This window comes from Bos grunniens, chromosome 10 (assembly GCF_055505025.1).
Source record: "Bos grunniens cultivar Pamir isolate PY7600 chromosome 10, Bosgru_T2T1.0, whole genome shotgun sequence".
Classification (NCBI taxonomy): Eukaryota; Metazoa; Chordata; class Mammalia; order Artiodactyla; family Bovidae; genus Bos; species Bos grunniens.
The window spans coordinates 13,090,105-13,108,208 of NC_141174.1; the positions used below are offsets into that span (position 1 = coordinate 13,090,105).

The 18,104-nt window shown below is 42.5% G+C and overlaps 1 protein-coding gene across 11 annotated transcripts in view; it reads right to left on the reverse strand.

Annotated features, from left to right (window-relative positions):
• Positions 1 to 18,104, reverse strand: part of NRXN3 (neurexin 3) — a 1,787,606-nt gene that overhangs the window by 905,751 nt on the left and 863,751 nt on the right. The window contains exon 13 of one of the 11 annotated variants that reach the window (XM_086319422.1): positions 13,667 to 14,126. The exons of the other annotated variants lie outside the window; for them this stretch is intronic. Within the exon in view, the coding sequence (XP_086175548.1) occupies positions 14,107 to 14,126 (20 nt within the window). The 3' untranslated portion in view covers positions 13,667 to 14,106. Of the gene's footprint in view, positions 1 to 13,666; positions 14,127 to 18,104 lie in introns of those variants that run through there. 11 annotated transcript variants of the gene reach the window in all.

An 18,104-nucleotide genomic window follows, 5' to 3' on the forward strand; every position in this document is an offset into this window, starting at 1 on the left:
TGAAGAACTGATCCTTTTGAACTGTGGTGCTGGAGAAGACTCTTGAGAGTCCCTTGGACTGCAAGGAGATCCAACCAGTCATTCCCAAAGGAAATCAACCCTGAATATTCACTGGAAGGACTGATGCTGAAGCTGAAGCTCCAATACTTTGGTCACCTGATGTGAAGAGTTGACTCACTGGAAAAGACCCTGATGCTGGGAAAGGCTAAAGGTGGGAGGAGAAGAGGGCAGCATAGGATGAGATGGTTGGATAACATCATCAACTCAGTGGACATGAGTTTGAGCATGTCTAACTAACTCCTGGAGATAGTGAAGAACAGGGAAGCCTGGCATGCCACAGTCCATGGGGTCTAAAGAGTCAGACAGGACTTAGCAACTGAAGAACAACAACAGTTGATAGAAAAGACAATCAACTGGCAACAGTAAATGAAGCAAAGATGTAGTGAAGACATGGAGCTCCATGTTTCACTGTGCACAGCCTGAACAAAACTGTTAGAATTTGCATTCTAACATATGCATTACAGATGCCTTGATCACTCTCACACCAAATGGTGTCCCCCCACAAAACACAGGAAAACCTAAATATTTGATGTACCTCATTCCTTTGCTACAAGAAATTTTTTTTAACCAGAATTCTGTTAAGATTTTTTTTTTTAAGTATCAAAAGATTTTCCTGTAGCATAGGAGGTTTCTCAACCTTCTAAATGTTCAGACTGTATCTTTTAAACAGGAAAGTCTGCACACATTTCAATCTGAGGCAGGAAATGAGTTTTGAAAGCTTCAAGCATTTTAGTTTAGCAACAGGGAGCTTGGGGAGGATGCTGAGGGAGGAAGAGTCAGAGGCCTCTGGTATCTCTATTAGCAAGAAGCCTGGAGCCTGGGCAGGCATAGAACTCAGCTGACCGCAATTCCGCCTGTATCAGGGGGAAAATGAACTTGGAATGAACTTGGTCCCAGCCATTCACAGCCCAGTGTACTAAAATTATAGTTTAATCAGAGAGGCCATAACAGTTCATTCCATTAGAAATCATACAACAAATATGATCTAACAGTTTTTAAACCAATGTATCTCTGAAATACAATACTATTCACTGTTTGAGTGACAGAGAAAGAGGTTTTAATACAAGAAGTGGATTCTTCTTAAAAAAAGAAAAATCTTTAGCTGCAAATATAAAAACAAAGTTAAAGTCAAAAGGAAAAGTAATTAAAGCTTGTAAGATTGCAAATCAGTCCTTGTAAGATTACAAATCAGTCCTGAATATTCACTGGAAGGACGGATGCTGAAGCTGAAACTCCGATACTTTGGCCACCTGATGCGAAGAACTGACTCGTGTGAAAAGACCTTGATGTTGGGAAAGATTGAAGGCAGAGGAGAAGGGGACGACAGAGGCTGAGATGGTTGGATGCCATCACCAACTCAATGGACATGAGTTCGAGCAAGCTCCAGGAGTTGGTGATGGACAGGGAAGCCTGGTGCGCTGCAGTCCATGGGGTCACAAAGAGTCAGACATGACTGAGCAACTGAACTGAACTGAAGATTACAAATGGAGTCAATTTCTTAAATCCTTGCCATTTCACTAGTTCTTTGAATATTACAGTTAGTTGTTTCTGTCTCTATGTAGCTTGTATTCCATTTTTCAGTTGTGGTTAACCCTAAAATTCTCACTGCCAGCACTAGCTCATGCCATTTCGCCATGTACCCCAGCTATTATAAGAACATCCTAAGAAGCTCCAATACTTTGGCCACCTGATGCAAAGAGCCACCTCGTTGGAAAAGACCCTGATGCTGGGAAAGATTGAAAGCAGGAGGAGAAGAGGGCAGAGGAGGATGAGATGGTTGGATGGCATCACTGACTCAATGGACAAGAATCTGAGTAAACTCCGAGAGATAGTGAAGGTCAGGGAAGCCTGGCACACTGCAGTCCATGGGGTCGTAACGAGTCAGACAGGACTTAGCGACTGAACAACAACAAATGGCTTTCTTGTTTTCACTAGTTAGTCCGACAATTTTTCATCAAATCTCCACTGCGTATCATACTCTACTCGAAGGTCTGATTACTGCCTTCTCTCAACTCACCCCCCAACACTCTGCGAGGGGGCTCTTTCTGAGACATTCTTTGCCCATATCACATATGAGCTCAAAAACGTCTACTGTTCCTCTTCCTCCAAAATCTCCTGCCTCTGGGAGCTCATAATCTGACTTCATCCAGGCTGCCTCCTGCCATCCTTCACCCTCCCTTTACTCCAATCAGACTTTTTACTCCCCTAAAGTCCCTGACTTTTCCCACCCCTACCCCTGCTCACCTTGTTCTTTCTATGTAACACTGAGCCTGACCAGAACTGGGCCTATATTCTGATGAAAGAGAAATATATACATGGGACTCTGTGGGAAAAAAAAAAAGTTACATCCAGATACACTAGTTATGCAGGCCCCCTTGAAATGGGTCTAGTTTTCTGAGAAGCTTAGGGAAGAAAAGAAGAGAGGAGACAAAATATGAAATCCTCTACAAGAATAAAATGATTTTCTTTCAAGTAACAGAGAGTAACTTAGCATGTATATTAAGTTGCTTTTACTCTTTGGGATACAATATAATAATTTCTGCAGCAGGGTCATATACTTGCCTCTTTAAGAGCATAGAGTTTCTTCTATCATTTCCCTTTCTTTACATCATGGACATCTATTACCTCTGCCTTTTACTCCCCAGCTCCTTCCCTTCAGTCCAGTCAGTGTATGTAAATGAGAATGAAAACTCCTGGGACATGTTATTACACAAAACACCATTTAGAAAATACTGACTTAGGATCGCTGGCTCGAGAACCAACAGTCAGGAGTCCTGGTTCTTATGCTCTACCACTCATTAGCCATGTAACCTTGGAAAGCAAGTACTTTCTTTTGAATCTTATTTAATACATACATAAAACAATAAATAAATGAGCTATTTATTTACAAATGAACAATAAATCATTTATCCACAAATAATAATATGTCTTATAAATTAATAGTTTTGTGCCTTGCATGGCCCATGACAGTAGCCTAATCCACATTCCATACTTTCAAAGTAAGCTGCTGGTTATCACTGCTACCTGTAATTGGTAGCCAGTGTTTCCTACACTTATCAAAAATTTACTGAACATCTATAAACTGTCATGTTCCTCAAAAATACTGAGAATAGAAAGATAAATAAGGCATTGTACCTGTTCTATAGAGTTGACAGTTTACTAGTGAGCCAGAATAGTTAACAAACACTTGTGTGATAGGCACTATAATGGAGAAATATTTAGTGCAATGAAAGAGTGAGGAAACGTCTTTTTTTCCCACTGGCTGACACTGTGCTAAGCAATGTAAATGGAAAGATAATCACATAGTCTGGATCCAAATTAGAAAAAAAAAAAAATATATATATATATATACACACACACACACATACAAACACATACGTAAGCATGTCGCATAAACATGGAAATTGTGCACAAATATTCATTCACTACAAGGCCCCATTCAACATATACAGGTGAGTAAAGTAAGGAAGATGAGTCAAATCGATAAAGAGAGCTTGGACACATTTGGAGGGGAGTCTTCCCACCGGTGCTCAGGTTTATGAAAGTGAGTTCTAGAAAATCTGAAACAGAAAATAATGTTTAAACAAAACTCCAGGAAAGTCTTCACTGCCATGCAATAGAGATGTGAGGTGTTTAAACATAACAACAAAGCTTATGAAGAAATAAGAAGACTTACAAACAGCTCCTAATAGGTGAATGCTAACTAGCACAGTAGAGAACAGGATATCACTGGAGAGACAACAGAGTGGTCAGAATTGAGAGTCCCAGCTTGGGTGGCCACAAAGAGGAACACGCTGAAGTCATCACTAAGAGTAAGAGGCTACGGATTCACAGTGCAGTCACTGCCAGGTGCCTGACTTTCCCTAATTCACGAGGCAGCAGCCAAGAAACCAAGTAGAGGGGTTTACTTGAAATTTGGGTGGTGTGGCTAGTTCACAAGGCAAGGGCTCTGGAGTATTGGTGGGGATGTCACTCAAATCAGCGACCAGGAACTGCAGGTGGTGTACAAAGGCAAGAGAAACTTTGACCCTGTGGAGGGCAGAAGGTCGAGTCAGGAGAGAAGTGAAAATGTAGGAAGGGGTAACAGCAAGAGAAATTCTCTTTGCTAGGTAGCCAGACGTTTGAGGAAGTCAGGTTATTAGGAAAATCACAACATGAAAATTGAAGTCACCCAGGTTAATGCAAAGGATGCAGGAAGATGAAGGCTATGAGCAAGGAGCTTGGTTCAGATCATTCTTCACATCTCAAAGGTCAGAAGTTTATGATGAGGATGGGAGAAAATGGCATTAAAGACATGTGGACCTTAAAGAAAGAGACATCATGGAATGATAATGATGAACTGTGCCCCGACTCCAGGAATAAAAGGACTGAAGAAAATAGTCTCCATCTAGGGAGACTTCACGGGATGTTACAACAATGTAGTATATCCAGATTTTAGCTAAGGCATAGATGTTGAGATGGTAAGAGACTTTGTTCACATTAGGAAAATACATGTGAAACAGCGGTGTGCCCAGGTGGTGGCAATTACTTAATCATCTGTGGTCTACTACTTACTTGGCATCACATAGTTGTCATTAGAAATAAACACTACTTACATAAACACATTTCTATAATGCAAAGGCTGAGAAGTAAATAAATCACCTTTTCCTCTAATGACTGAATATAAAGAGAAAAATCATTTCCATGTGAGTATACTTTGAAAATAATTTAAATCTCCATCAAATTAACCAAATTATTTTTCTTTTTTAAATTTAAATTTATATATTTTTAATTGGAAGATAATTGCTTTATATAACTGTGTCAGTTTCTGCCATATATCAGCATGAATCAGCCATGGGTATACACATGTCCCCTCCCTCTCGAACCTCCCTCCCACCTCCCACCCCATCCCACCCCTCTAGGTTGTCACAGAGCACCGGATTTCCTTTGAACATGTGCGTTTTATTAATCTGAATCATGTTCTCAAGAACAACTAGAATCTGAAGTGCAAATTCTCCACATAATTATCCTCATTACTGCCAGTCCTTAAGATGACTGAAATTTATCTTTTGGATTCCCTCTCCACCAATCTTCCTCCCAGACACTGAGCAGTCACACTTATCTATTTCCTTTCCTCAAATACTACCAGCTTCGTAGGTTCCAAAGAGCTAACGGCACTGCAACATGATCAAAATCACCATGATTAAGATTTTGGTCTAATCTCCTAATGTTCACAGCTGAGTCCATTATGAAGGACCCCTGGGTAACTGGATAAATATAATAATGTTCCTTAGACATGGCTTCTCATTCAGTTAAACTCCAGTGGAGATCAATATGCAGCCATCTTCCCACTGCTGCTGCTGCTGCTAAGTCACTTCAGTCATGTCTGACTCTGTGCAACCCCGTAGACGGCTGCCCACCAGGCCCTGCCGCCCCTGGGATTCTCCAGGCAAGAACACTGGAATGGGTTGCCATTTCCTCCTCCAATGCATGAAAGTGAAAAGTGAAAGTGAAGTCGCTCAGTCATGTCCGACTTGTAGCGACCCCATGGACTGCAGCCCACCAGGCTCCTCCGTCCATGGGATTTTCCAGGCAAGAGTACTGGAGTGGGGTGCCACTGCCTTCTCTGACGGCAGGCAGTAATTAGCACATTAAGCCACTGAGATGGTAACCTGGGACTCTATAGTTCTCTGGGTCTTTTTCTATCCAGAGTGAAGATGGAATGAGAGATCGGCTATAGTTCTTCTACAACCTGGGCCTCGTGTTCAGAGTTAAAGCAGATCACTGCCAAATTTGGCCTGGCCTGATCTTAGAGCCTCAGGCTCAAAGAGTTTTGAATTGGGGAGAGATAACGACAGAGTCATCTACTGTAAATAGTCCATCATGAATGCTAAAATTAGGTTATACTTTATGACTGTAGGTGAGGGGATTTAAAAATGAGTTTATTTCTGCAAAGTTAAGATTATGTATTGAGATTCTGATAATGATAGAGGCTGCAAAGATTGTGGTTTGGTTCCCTCAGTCCTTTAAATGACAAGACACAAAGATTTGCCCTGGCTAGTAATTCTTCGTATTCCAGGAAGGAAACAAAAGTAGGACATGAGAGTACTGAAGGTCACAGAATCCTCCAGCATGCTCTTGGAAGCCTGTGCAAATATTGCATTTAAAAGCTGGGATACTTACAGGAAGGAGAGTAGGTCCTCTGAAACTTCCTTAGGTTTTTGGTCGAATTTTACAGCCCCCAAATCAGGAATATGTTCAAATTTTAAATTAGAACATCACTGCTATTTGGATAATTTTATCCCAGTAACCCTTCCACCTACATCCGCTCAACACACAGTCACATCTACTCAAGAGGAAACTATAATCACCACCATAAGCAATTGGTTCTCTGGAGAAGAGAATGAACACACAACAAAAGTGGCCCTTAATCTACTCACAATTTTACTTGTTTTATTCCCTGGTGGCATTTTGCTCCAATGGAAGTTCCACATTTTTAATTTAAGCTGCAATCCTGAACTTTTCAAAGACTATTTTTTTTAAATCCAACACTCTGCCCTACATCTATTATTTCTAACTCTATAAGCAAAAGTGGGACTTTTGCAAGGTACATATTGTGAGGCTGTGTCACACTCATTTCCAAAGGCCACCCAGTTAGGAAGGAGAATAACAGGATTTGAACCCACCACTCTCTCTCAGGTCCACGTTAATCTCCTTTACCTGCTGAGTACTGCTGTCTCTCAGTTCTGAACATAAATGCAGTGGGATTTGGGGAGAAGTGATCAATATGGACTAACGTGGCTAGAGAAACGTGACCAGGGCTTGGTACTAAAAACTGTACAGGATTTGAAAATCCAGGTCAAGAGGAGGGAAGTTTCTCAGTAGGGAGGAAGGGCATAATGACCTTAGAATATGCTATGACAGGAAGGACACCGACCTTATTGGAGGGCACAGTAAGCCAAGAATATGTAAGAAACAGGATCAAGAGACAAATGTTGAAAAGCAGATAAATGAAGACCTTGAAAACCAAGTGTGGCATTTTTAACTACAACAAGAGGGGGCCATCGAAATTTCATGAGCAGAGGAATGATAAGACAAAGACAGTGTTCTGGGAAGATAAATCTGGAACTGGTACACAGGGTAGATTTCAGAAATAAAAGCAGGGAGGCTAGCAAGGCAGAGCTCAAAACCTGCCATGGGAAGCAGCCAGAGAACTGGCCTTAACACACTCTGTGTTCCCCAGGTGATGCTCAGTACTATGGCTTCCCAAGAATTCCAGTGGAACATTCCTCCCTGCCTTGCTCTGCTCTGCAGAATCTGCCACCAAAGCATTCCACGTGACAAGCAAGGCGGCTTTAGGAAATGCAGCCACAGCCCAACATTACCTAGGAAACCAAATATGACTAAATGCAAAGTGTTACCCCACGCTGGGAAATAGCTGTGAGATCTGGTTAGAGCCGTGTTTATTGTTCATTAAACTTTATATAATAGGAAAATAGGCTAAATGAATCCAAATGCAAATTAAAGTAAGTTCGATGTTGGAAAGACATGGGATGTGTTGGGGTGACTGGAATAACGCCTTTAATAACATTGAGGGTGTGTGTGGCTAAACCCGCTTGTTCCAATTCGTTCTTTTCCATGTGTTCTGTCCTCGTGATTTTTTCATGAGTCAGGGACAACAGGCATGTGTGACGATAGGTGTGTTGAACCGCAGGCCCCTTACCAAAGGCATCCTAATCGCAGGTCCCTGATGTGAGTCTTAACTAGATGATACACTTGACGCCAGCATGAGGGGAGCCCCCTGGGAGTTTCAGGTAGGGAGAGGAGCTGGAAAGATGGCTCTCAAGGAAAAATAAATCCCAGGGGAGGTTGCCCTCCCCAAATAATTTTTCAGAGATAAAATCATACCCCACATATTGAGTATTCAGTTCAGATAAAAGGGACTTTCTGCCAAATATCCTGAAGAGCGGACAGATTCCTGATCTGCGACCCCCTAAGCCTCAGAAACAAAGTTATTTGGATGGAAAAAAATATTTCAGAACCACTGGAAACAAACAAGAAACTTAAAAGAAATTTGTATTTATTCATAATGTATATATATGCACAGGTACCTATTTGTATTTATATAAACACAGATTGATGGAGGAGCCTGGTAGGCTGCAGTCCATGGGGTCGCTAAGAGTCGGACACGACTGGGCGACTTTCCTTTCACTTTTCACTTTCATGCATTGGAGGAGGAAATGGCAACCCACTCCAGGGTTCTTGCCTGGAGAATCCCAGGGACAGTGGGGCCTGGTGGGCTGCCGTCTATGGGGTCGCACAGAGTCGGACACGACGGAAGCGACTTAGGAGCAGCAGCAGCAGCAAACAGATTTGGTTTTACTCATATAAACATATCTGGGTAAAATTGCAGCTTTACATGTAGTTGAGGACTGATTAGAAAAAGCATCCATTGAACTGACTAGGAAATAATGCCCATAGCCACATACTGTTGGTATCCATCAACGCTCCCAAGAGTGGTTACAAACAGTTTACTAAGATTGGATGAATTCTCCCACAGAGATATAGAACTCTTGAAACCCGTGGTGTAAAAAAATCAAGAAACCTTTGTGTTTTGCATTTTCAGTACATGGTGCATTTACATTTTCCAATCATATATTATGCACTAGTTTAGGTCACCTAAAACTCAGCAGAAATTGACGAATGATATTAAAGCAGAAGAGTTCTGTCTCACTAGACCTCTAGAGGACTAGAGTGTTACAAGAAATCTCATCATGTGAAATAAACCATGACATCTCTCTAGAAGCAAATGCCACAGAAAAAAAAACTGGGACCCGGGAGGCTCCTTCCCCATACTTATGATAAGGGCTCTTTCCTTCAAACTGCAATCCACTGCAAAACTATTCTACTTCTAGGTAGATTCAACTAAGTATAACAGTTTAGAAACTGCAAGGCTTTCTACTGAGAAGGGACAAGGTCAAGAGAGAAAAGAAATAAACACATCTTGACATTTTCATTTTTCATCCAAAGAAGAAAACTGCATATTGGGATGCTAATTATAATTCCTGAATGCCTAAAAGCATTCCTTCTGGCAAGAGAACACCTAGCCCTGGTAGAAATGCTATTCGTCTCATGAAAAGAATGCTAGGACCTTTGCACAACTCAGACTCTGAAAATAGGCAAGGCTCAGTTGTTCACTCAGCAAATATTGCCTGAACATCTAGTATGTGCTGGACACCATGGATAGCCTGAAACAAGGTCATATAATTGGTAACATTATGCATGTTTTTTTCTTATACTTTTATGCATTTTCCAGATTTTCATTAGTGAGCTTGTATAATCTTATAAAAAAAAATGTTAAAACTAAAAAGCATCAACCATGCAACGTCCCCTCTTGTTTATATTTTTGGAGATTTGCATCAAAGATAAGTGCACAAAACCATCTACAAAAGCATCTAACGACCAAAACAAGGAGCGCCAACAGTCAGAACAGTCCCCAGCACAGAAATACTTCCACTTCCCTGAAGACTCCAAAATTTTTGTTTGAAAACACTTCTTAATTTCATTTGACCAAGAGATATGGATCAGGCGGCAAAGATCCATAGGACAAAGGTAGGTGAGAAAACAAATGACAATCCTAGGTGAGGAAAATAAGAACAGCTGGCTGCAAGAGCCAAATCAATTCCTGTACCCACTGAGCTTAATCAAGTGCTACCAGGGAGACTGCAGGGGAAAAGCGATGGGGACCCTGTAAATGAAACTCAGATGAAGAACTGCTCGATGGAGACACATTTGCAGATGTGCAACTAGCTTGGCACAGTTTCTTTTGCCAGGGAAGACTGTTTGACTGCAGAGGGCCTGTAACTGGTGTTGCAGGATAGTCCCATATACCAAATAAATAAATGTCCTAGAATATTCTAGGCTACCAGGGCTGTCCCAGAGCTAATGCAAAGCCTTACATCATCCCTAGAGGTTGCAGTTTAAATCACAGCACACTGCATGTCAGGTCAACATCCTTCCCTCTCCGCTTGCCCCAGTGTCCAAGTGCAGAGACGAAGTCAAGGAAAGAGAAAACAAGCAGACACCTACTTCCATCCTCAACAGGGTAACAGTAATTGGATCTGAAACGAATGATCTGAAACAACCAAGACAAGGACAAGGGATGTTAAACTACGGAAGGCACTGGACATCAGGCAAAGGACAGTGATTCCTGAAAGGGGGAAGACAAACAAGGTGAGCCGCCAGTACTCACTTTATGGCCTTAGGAGGACGTTTTGCACCATGGTGCAAGGCGAGAAGGAGAAGACGATGGCACCCCACTCCTGTACTCTTGCCTGGAAAATCCCACGGACGGAGGAGCCTGGTGGGCTGCAGTCCATGGGGTCGCAAAGAGTCGGATACGACTGAGAGACTTCCCTTTCACTTTTCACTTTCATGCATTGGAGAAGGAAATGGCAACCGAATCCAGTGTTCTTGCCTGAAGAATCCCAGCGACGGGGGAGCCTGGTGGGCTGCCATCTATCGGGTTGCACAGAGTCGGACACGACTGAAGCGACTTAGCATCAGTAGCAGCAGCAGGGTGAGAACCCTAAGTGCAGTCCTGAAGACTCCTTCAGGTGAGGAGATGGAGCTGAGAGTCAGGAGAGAGCCAGGCAACCAGAAGGCACAGGGACATGTGTGCCCCTTAAACACATTCCATGGAGCTAGAGAAAGCAGACATAGATGATCCCATACTGGGCGATCCCATTTACACATACCCAAGACAAGTGAAAGTAGAGAGTGAAAAAGTTGGCTTAAAGCTCAACATTCAGAAAATGAAGATCATGGCATCTGGTCCCATCACTTCATGGGAAATAGATGGGGAAACAGTGGAAACAGTGTCAGACTTTATTTTTTTGGGCTCCAAAATCACTGCAGATGGTGACTGCAGCCATGAAATTAAAAGACACTTACTCCTTGGAAGGAAAGTTATGACCAACCTAGATAGCATATTCAAAAGCAGAGACATTACTTTGCCAACAAAGGTCCATCTAGTCAAGGCTATGGTTTTTCCAGTGGTCATGTATGGATGTGAGAGTTGGACTGTGAAGAAGGCTGAGCGCCGAAGAATTGATGCTTTTGAACTGTGGTGTTGGAGAAGACTCGTGAGAGTCCCTTGGACTGCAAGGAGATCCAACCAGTCCATTCTGAAGAAGATCAGACCTGGGATTTCTTTGGAAGGAATGATGCTAAAGCTGAAACTCCAATACTTTGGCCACCTCATACGAAGAGTTGACTCATTGGAAAAGTCTCTGATGCTGGGAGGGATTGGGGACAGGAGGAGAAGGGGATGACAGAGGATGAGATGGCTGGATGGCATCACTGACTCGATGGACGTGAGTCTCAGTGAACTCCGGGAGTTGGTGATGGACAGGGAGGCCTGGCGTGCTGGGATTCATGGGGTTGCAAAGAGTCGGACACGACTGAGCAACTGAACTGTACTAAACTGAAGAACAGACAAAACTCATGGACGCTGATAAAAATCCAAGCTGTAGTGACCTCGCAGAGGAGGAGAATGAATGACTGACAGAGGCACGAGGGATCCCTCTGGGAAGATGAAACCGTCCTTTATCTTAACCAGAATGCTGGTTATATGGTTATAAATGTTTATAATAATGCACTTAAGATCTGTGCATTTTGCTGAATGTGAATTGTATACCCCAAAATGTCCCCTCTAAAAAAAATGTTAACAGGAAAAAATAAGGGAAGGAAACCAAATTATATTTACTAGCTCTATTTTACAAGAAAAGATAAAGTCATTTGCATTTCTTTTGCCTCTGCATGTAAATGCTAATAAATGGAAATGTAGGAAATTATAAGTCTATATTGAAAAATACATTAAAATTGTATCTGAATATGACTAACAAGATAATATAAAATTACACTCTCTGGACCAATAGGCTCTCAGCGGATTACTGCCGTCACCATCAATAAGTAACTAGCCCAGCACACCAGAAATAAATGGATCATAATTAAACATAAGCAATAAAAATGGCCTACAAATACAGCATGCTGAAGACGGCTGAAATGAAATTAGTGAGGCCAAAGATTGTTACAACTCATAACAATTCCTGACCAGCAACAGATCCCTGAATTCTGGAGCCCATTTCTCCTTGAACCACAGGTCCAAGTATCAACTGGAATTTGTAGAAACAAATGTTACCCAGCTTTGTTTCTACGGATGGTTGTGCAAAACAAAAGCTGTAAGCAGTCCTGGCTCTTGTTGAATCTATCTGACACCATGTATTAATACCAGCAGTACAGTAGATTTTAGGCACAAAACAGTCACTTCCTGATATCAGGGGTGTTTATAAGCAAGAGTGATTCCCATGATTCCCACAAGCTAGCCACAAGCTGCATCTACAAAACTGTTCCCAAGAGTACCAGTACCATCCTCCTCACTCGAAGATGACTTTGGGTTTCACTGCATCCCCTGGCCTTCTTTCAGCAACACTGAATATCTGTGGCCCAGGAATAAAACACAGAGGCAAAGGAGAACTATTAATAAATGGGAGCATCACTTTCAGTGCTGCTCACTGGTGAATGCTTCTTTTGTATCTGCCTTCCCCCTGGATCTTGCTGATCATGGTGCCAGGCTGCTTCTCCCAGCTTTCCTGCCTTCTCTGGACTCAGTCTCTGCCTGCCTAAACCTGCCAAGCCTGTCTCAGCTTCCTCATCTGTGAAACAGGGATCAGAAGAACATCTACTTTCTCATGCTGTGTAGATGACAAAAATGACATAAATTCAGCACTGTGACTGGCACACAGTGTAAGCACTTAAAAATAAAAGTAATGATATAAGGACAATATTCAAGGTAAATAGGATTTGTAATTTAACAGAACATAAAAAGAAAAATTATCCAAAACTTAGAAAAAAAGACTAAGAGAGACGTGTCCTTAAAATGCCTTATAGGGCTTTCAGTAAAGAATCCATCTGCAATGCAGAAGACCACCTACAATGAAGGAAACCCAGGTTCGATCCCTGGGTCAGGAAGATCTCCTGGAGGAGGAAAAGGCAACCCACCTAGTATTCTTGCCTGGAGAATCCCATGCGCAGAGGAACCTGGCAGGCTATAGCCCATGGGGTCCTAAGAGTCGGACATGACTTAGCGACTAAACCACCACCACAGGGATGTTGTTTAACATACCCACACAAGAAATACTTAGTTTTATGGGAAAATGTATCCTTGTTTGAAATAGATATTTACTATTAATTGAAGCCCAGAGTCTATGAGATGATAATTAACCTGTAGATTTCTATTCAGCAGAGATCAACTGTTCAACAGAACGTGGTGGTGGTGGTGGTTTAGCCGCCAAGTTATGTCTGACTCTTGTGGCCCCGCGAACTGTAGCCAGCCAGGCTCCTCTGTCCGTGGGATTTCCTAGGCAAAAATATTGGAGTGGGCTGCTGTTTCCTTCTCCAGGGATCTTCCTGACCCAGGGGTCAGTCCAGAATCTCCAGGCAGATTCTTTATCATCTGAGCCAACAGGGAAATCCTGTTCAGAAGAATAAATAACATCAAAAGTTAAGAGCCTTATACCCTGTGAGACATTCACCAGTTTTATACTGAACCTAAATTTGTATTTTAATATTCTTTTTAATGCCTATAAATATCCAGTTCTTCAAATAATCTTTTGTGATCTTGTTGCTTACATTTAACCATATTGTTGCTTCCCTCATTGAGGAGTTAAATAAATTTGGGCACACATTCATTCTATATTTACATGAGTTATGTTTTAACTTTATGAAAACTACATTTGTATGAGTCATGTTTTTAACTTTCTGAAAACTAGACTGAAGAGTAGCTAATAGTTCTGTAGGGACTATTACATGCCATGTCCTGAACTTCACAATTATGAATTCAACTTATCATTACAACACTCTAATAAGGTAGAACGTAAAAATATCTACATTCTAGAGACACAAAGGAATTAATTAAGTAGCACCAAGGTAACACAGCCATTAAACAACACAGTCCAGATTTGAATAGATGCCATCCACTCCACGTCAGCTGTCTCATCCACTCTGCTATAGGACATAAACTAAAACTGTAATAAAGTAAAAAGAAATGGAAATCAGAAGGTGGTCAACAGAGAATGAAAATATAAATATCAGAGGCTACAGGGGATATTCTAAGTCTAAATCTTTAATACCTAAAGATCTTCTAACTTCATGGCCTCATCTGAGTATTAGAAACAACTAAAGTGTTCTAAATTTCAGAATAGGATAAAATTAATAACCAGGAACACAGAGCTTATCTTTTCCAAGTCTATGTGCTGAGCTGTGCTCTACTGCTCAGTCGTGTCCAACTCTTTGCGACCCCATGGACTGCAGCCCACCAGGCTCCTCTGTTCATGAGGATTCTCCAGGCAGGGATACTGGAGTGGGTTGCTATGCCCTCCTCTGGGGGGCTCGAACCCAGGTCTCCCACATTGCAGGTGGATTTTTTCCGTCTGAGCTGAAGCCCTTTCCAAGTCTATGCCATGCTATGCTAAGTCACTTCAGTCGTGTCTGGCTCTGTGCGACTCCAGAGATGGCAGCCCACCAGGCTTCCCTGTCCCTGGGACTCTCCAGGCAAGAACACTGGAGTGGGTTGCCATTTCCTTCTCCAATGCATGAAAGTGAAAAGTGAAAGTGAAGTCGCTCAGTCGTGTCCAACTCTTAGCAACCCCATGGACTGCAGCCTACCAGGCCCCTCCGTCCATGGGATTTTCCAGGCAAGAGTACTGGAGTGGGATGCCATTGCCTTCTCCGTTCCAAGTCTATATTCTTATATAATTCAGTTGTCTGAGAAGACTTGCGCAGCTGAAATTTTAAGTCCTCTAGTCTAGCAACTAGTGCTGATGCTCTCTGTGCTTATTTCTAATAAGGACTAAGTAGCAGCAAATCTAATGATAATGTGACTTTTCATGTCAAACAAACCTGGGTTCAAGTGCTGACTCAGCCAGTTCCTGTGTGACTGCAGTTTTCCCATTGTAGAAATCAGGACCAGAGAAGAAGAGTATTTCTTCAGGAATTTGGAGTGACTAGGGCTTCCCTGGTGGCTCAGACAGTAAAGAATCTGCCTGCAGTGCGGGAGCTCCGGGCTTGAACCCTGGTTTGGAAAGACCCCCTGGAGAAGGTTATGGCTACCCAGTCCAGTACTCTTGCCTGGGATATGCCATGGACAGAGGAGCCTGGCGGGCTACAGTCCATGGGGTCACAAAGAGCCAGACACGACTGAGCGACTAACACACTTGGGATGACCAAAGGGATGACATCTTTAAAGGTCACAGCAGAACGTCAGGAACGAAACAAAGAATTGACAAGTAACAAATACTATTAGATATATTAAAACCTATTACTGCTCCTGTTTACTAAGTACTGATCACACTCCTTGTGCTGTAACAAAAGAAGCTAAGTGACTAATTCAATTTCATCATGATAGAGTTAGAATTGGCATTTAAAGCAATTTGATTCTAAAGCTGATTAACCTAATAACTATGCTATGAAGTTTTTTATAATGCAATGTTATATACATTACAAATCAACCTTTTAAAAATATGGTTTATTATAATTAAATTTCCAAGATCAAGGTCTACCAATGGTTCAGTGAAATATGATGTGGACCCTATTAGGGTTATTTATACCCAGGACTCAGCAAGAGATTCAACACACCAGGGGCTTCTTTTCCAATGACCTGGGCACCATCACACACATTCTACTAAAGGAAATTAGGAAATCTAACTGTTTTTATACTTTGAAAATGCATGTTGTGCAATAAGAGCACAAACTTTAACCTGAGTGTAAGTTTAGCCACACAAATGCTTAGAATAAAGACAGGAAAGAAATCTGGCAATCACAACAGCATTTTCTATAGAGGTAATAGAGGGAGCTGAATCCACATAATATCCGAATACTGTCTTCTGACCTGGTGCCAGAATAGACAGGAATTGAAGGAGAAATTCTCCGAGAGAAAATGACTGTCTCAGAATGGGAGCCCTGAGATCTGTGGCAGGAGTGACAGCCAGCTGAAGACCCCAAGGAGAATCAGTCACTCTCTTATTCACTCAGCACATGCCGACTCTTTACTCAGCACACGCTGACTGCTACAGGCTCTGTGCTGTCCCACAGGGAGACAGAGGGTAGGAGCCAGCCTATCTCAGAGAGCTCACCCCACCCAGACACCCACCCTTTAGAACTACACTCTGAAGGCTTAACCACCAAAGGGAAGGTCCAGGTTCCTTGGAGTCCACTGAAGAAGGGCCAGCCAGGCCCCATCCCTGACCCAAGAGGCTTCCAGAACTTCCTCCAGCTCAAGGAGGGTGTCCTTCCCACACAGCTCCAGCCTTCTCCCAACCAAAGGTCGGGGCTTTGAAAGTCCCCCGTGCTCTGATGGGGACAGGTGTGGGCACACGGGTTTACTCACAGGTAGAATACGTGCGCAAGAGGAGGCCCATGTATTTGCAAAAGGTTAGGGGAGAAAAAAACATGGGAGGAAATAGCCAGAACATTAACAGTGACTGTACTTTATTTCTCTGTGCTTGGTGGAATGAGGCCTTACCTACCCAACCCTAGTTCATGTCATATTTGCTTAGGAAGCACTTGCATATTTTCCAAGACTCATTTGTCAATGAAAACTTTTCTAAAGGCAGTAGCTCTCCGAGATGGAGTCTCAGCCCCAGGGAGGGTTGATCCCCTTCCACTTTATGACTTCTATTTACCGTTCATATTTCTATTCAAGCACTTTCATACGTATCTTCCCCCACTAGACTGTAATGTCTTTAAGAACAGGATGGATGTTATTCATGATCCTATCTGCAAATTAGAAATGTCCGGTGAGTGAATAAATGAATAAATGATAAAGTGTGTTCTAAGCAGAAGATAGAGGCCTTGACTGAGAACTTCTCAAATATGGCCTATTTGCTGGACAGGCAAAGCCTGAAAACAGAGGCAAGGAGCAAACACATCACCAAAATCATGGACATATTGTAGTATGATATCCGTGGAAATTAGTGCTATACATACAACATAGGCTGGTAACACAATGCCAGGGTACCTATATGAACTCAAGAGACAGAACTAACACACACACGTCTGTCCCCTTGTTTGTGCACTAAATTATGTGTATATTATTCATTTTTTGGAAGCCTGAATGGGAAATGTGTTTTTAACAGATGTAGTCAATACACCCACCTACATTAAAAAATAAATAAACCCACACAATAAATAAAAAGGCCAATCGATAGCCAACAGTGCTGCTCAACAGCCACTCCAGCAGAAAACTGTCTGAAAAGGTGCCTCACACACCACTGTCTGCACGATCCATAGCTGCTTGCTATTGATTTGTTGCAAGCAAAGGACATCTGTTATCACACGCCCGTGTGAACCCACCATTTCTCCAAGTAGCTCTCAGTCTACCTTGAGCAACATCGTACACGTAGCTGGCTGAAGGTGGGCTGAGAACCCATGTTCATTCCTTTCTCTTCACCCCCACAAAACCATTATAAACACTCAATTTATAAATCCAAGAACTTGACGTGGGGACTCACGTGACACAGACGGCCCCGTGTTCACTTCTCCGGGGCACAGACGCAACTGCGAGATTCCAAAATCGCAGACAATGCTAAAGAGTTGTCATGAACAGGCCTAAAAGTAACGAGGCGGTGAGGATAGATGTGAGGTGTTCAACATTGGTGTTTTCAACAAGCCCTCCCCAATGATCACTTTTTTGCACACGTGTGGGAATGCACGAGTGGGCTGGGTTTTGTGTGACACTGTGTGGCATCGTGAAGGAGAGAGGAACCCAACAACAGGCTGCCAGTGGAAGCGGCATTGCCACTCCACACGGGAAAGGGGTTTTGGATTCTCCTGATGGTGCAAGGGCTGCAGGATACTAGAACTGCCCTGATTCTCAGCCCTGATTGAAAAATACCAATAAGAACCCAATATCCAAAAGGAATCTCCTTACCAGGACCTGTAAAAGGTTCCTATCTTTTGTTGTTTTTAAAATGTAGCCCCTACAACGCGTCATCAAGTTGGATGCA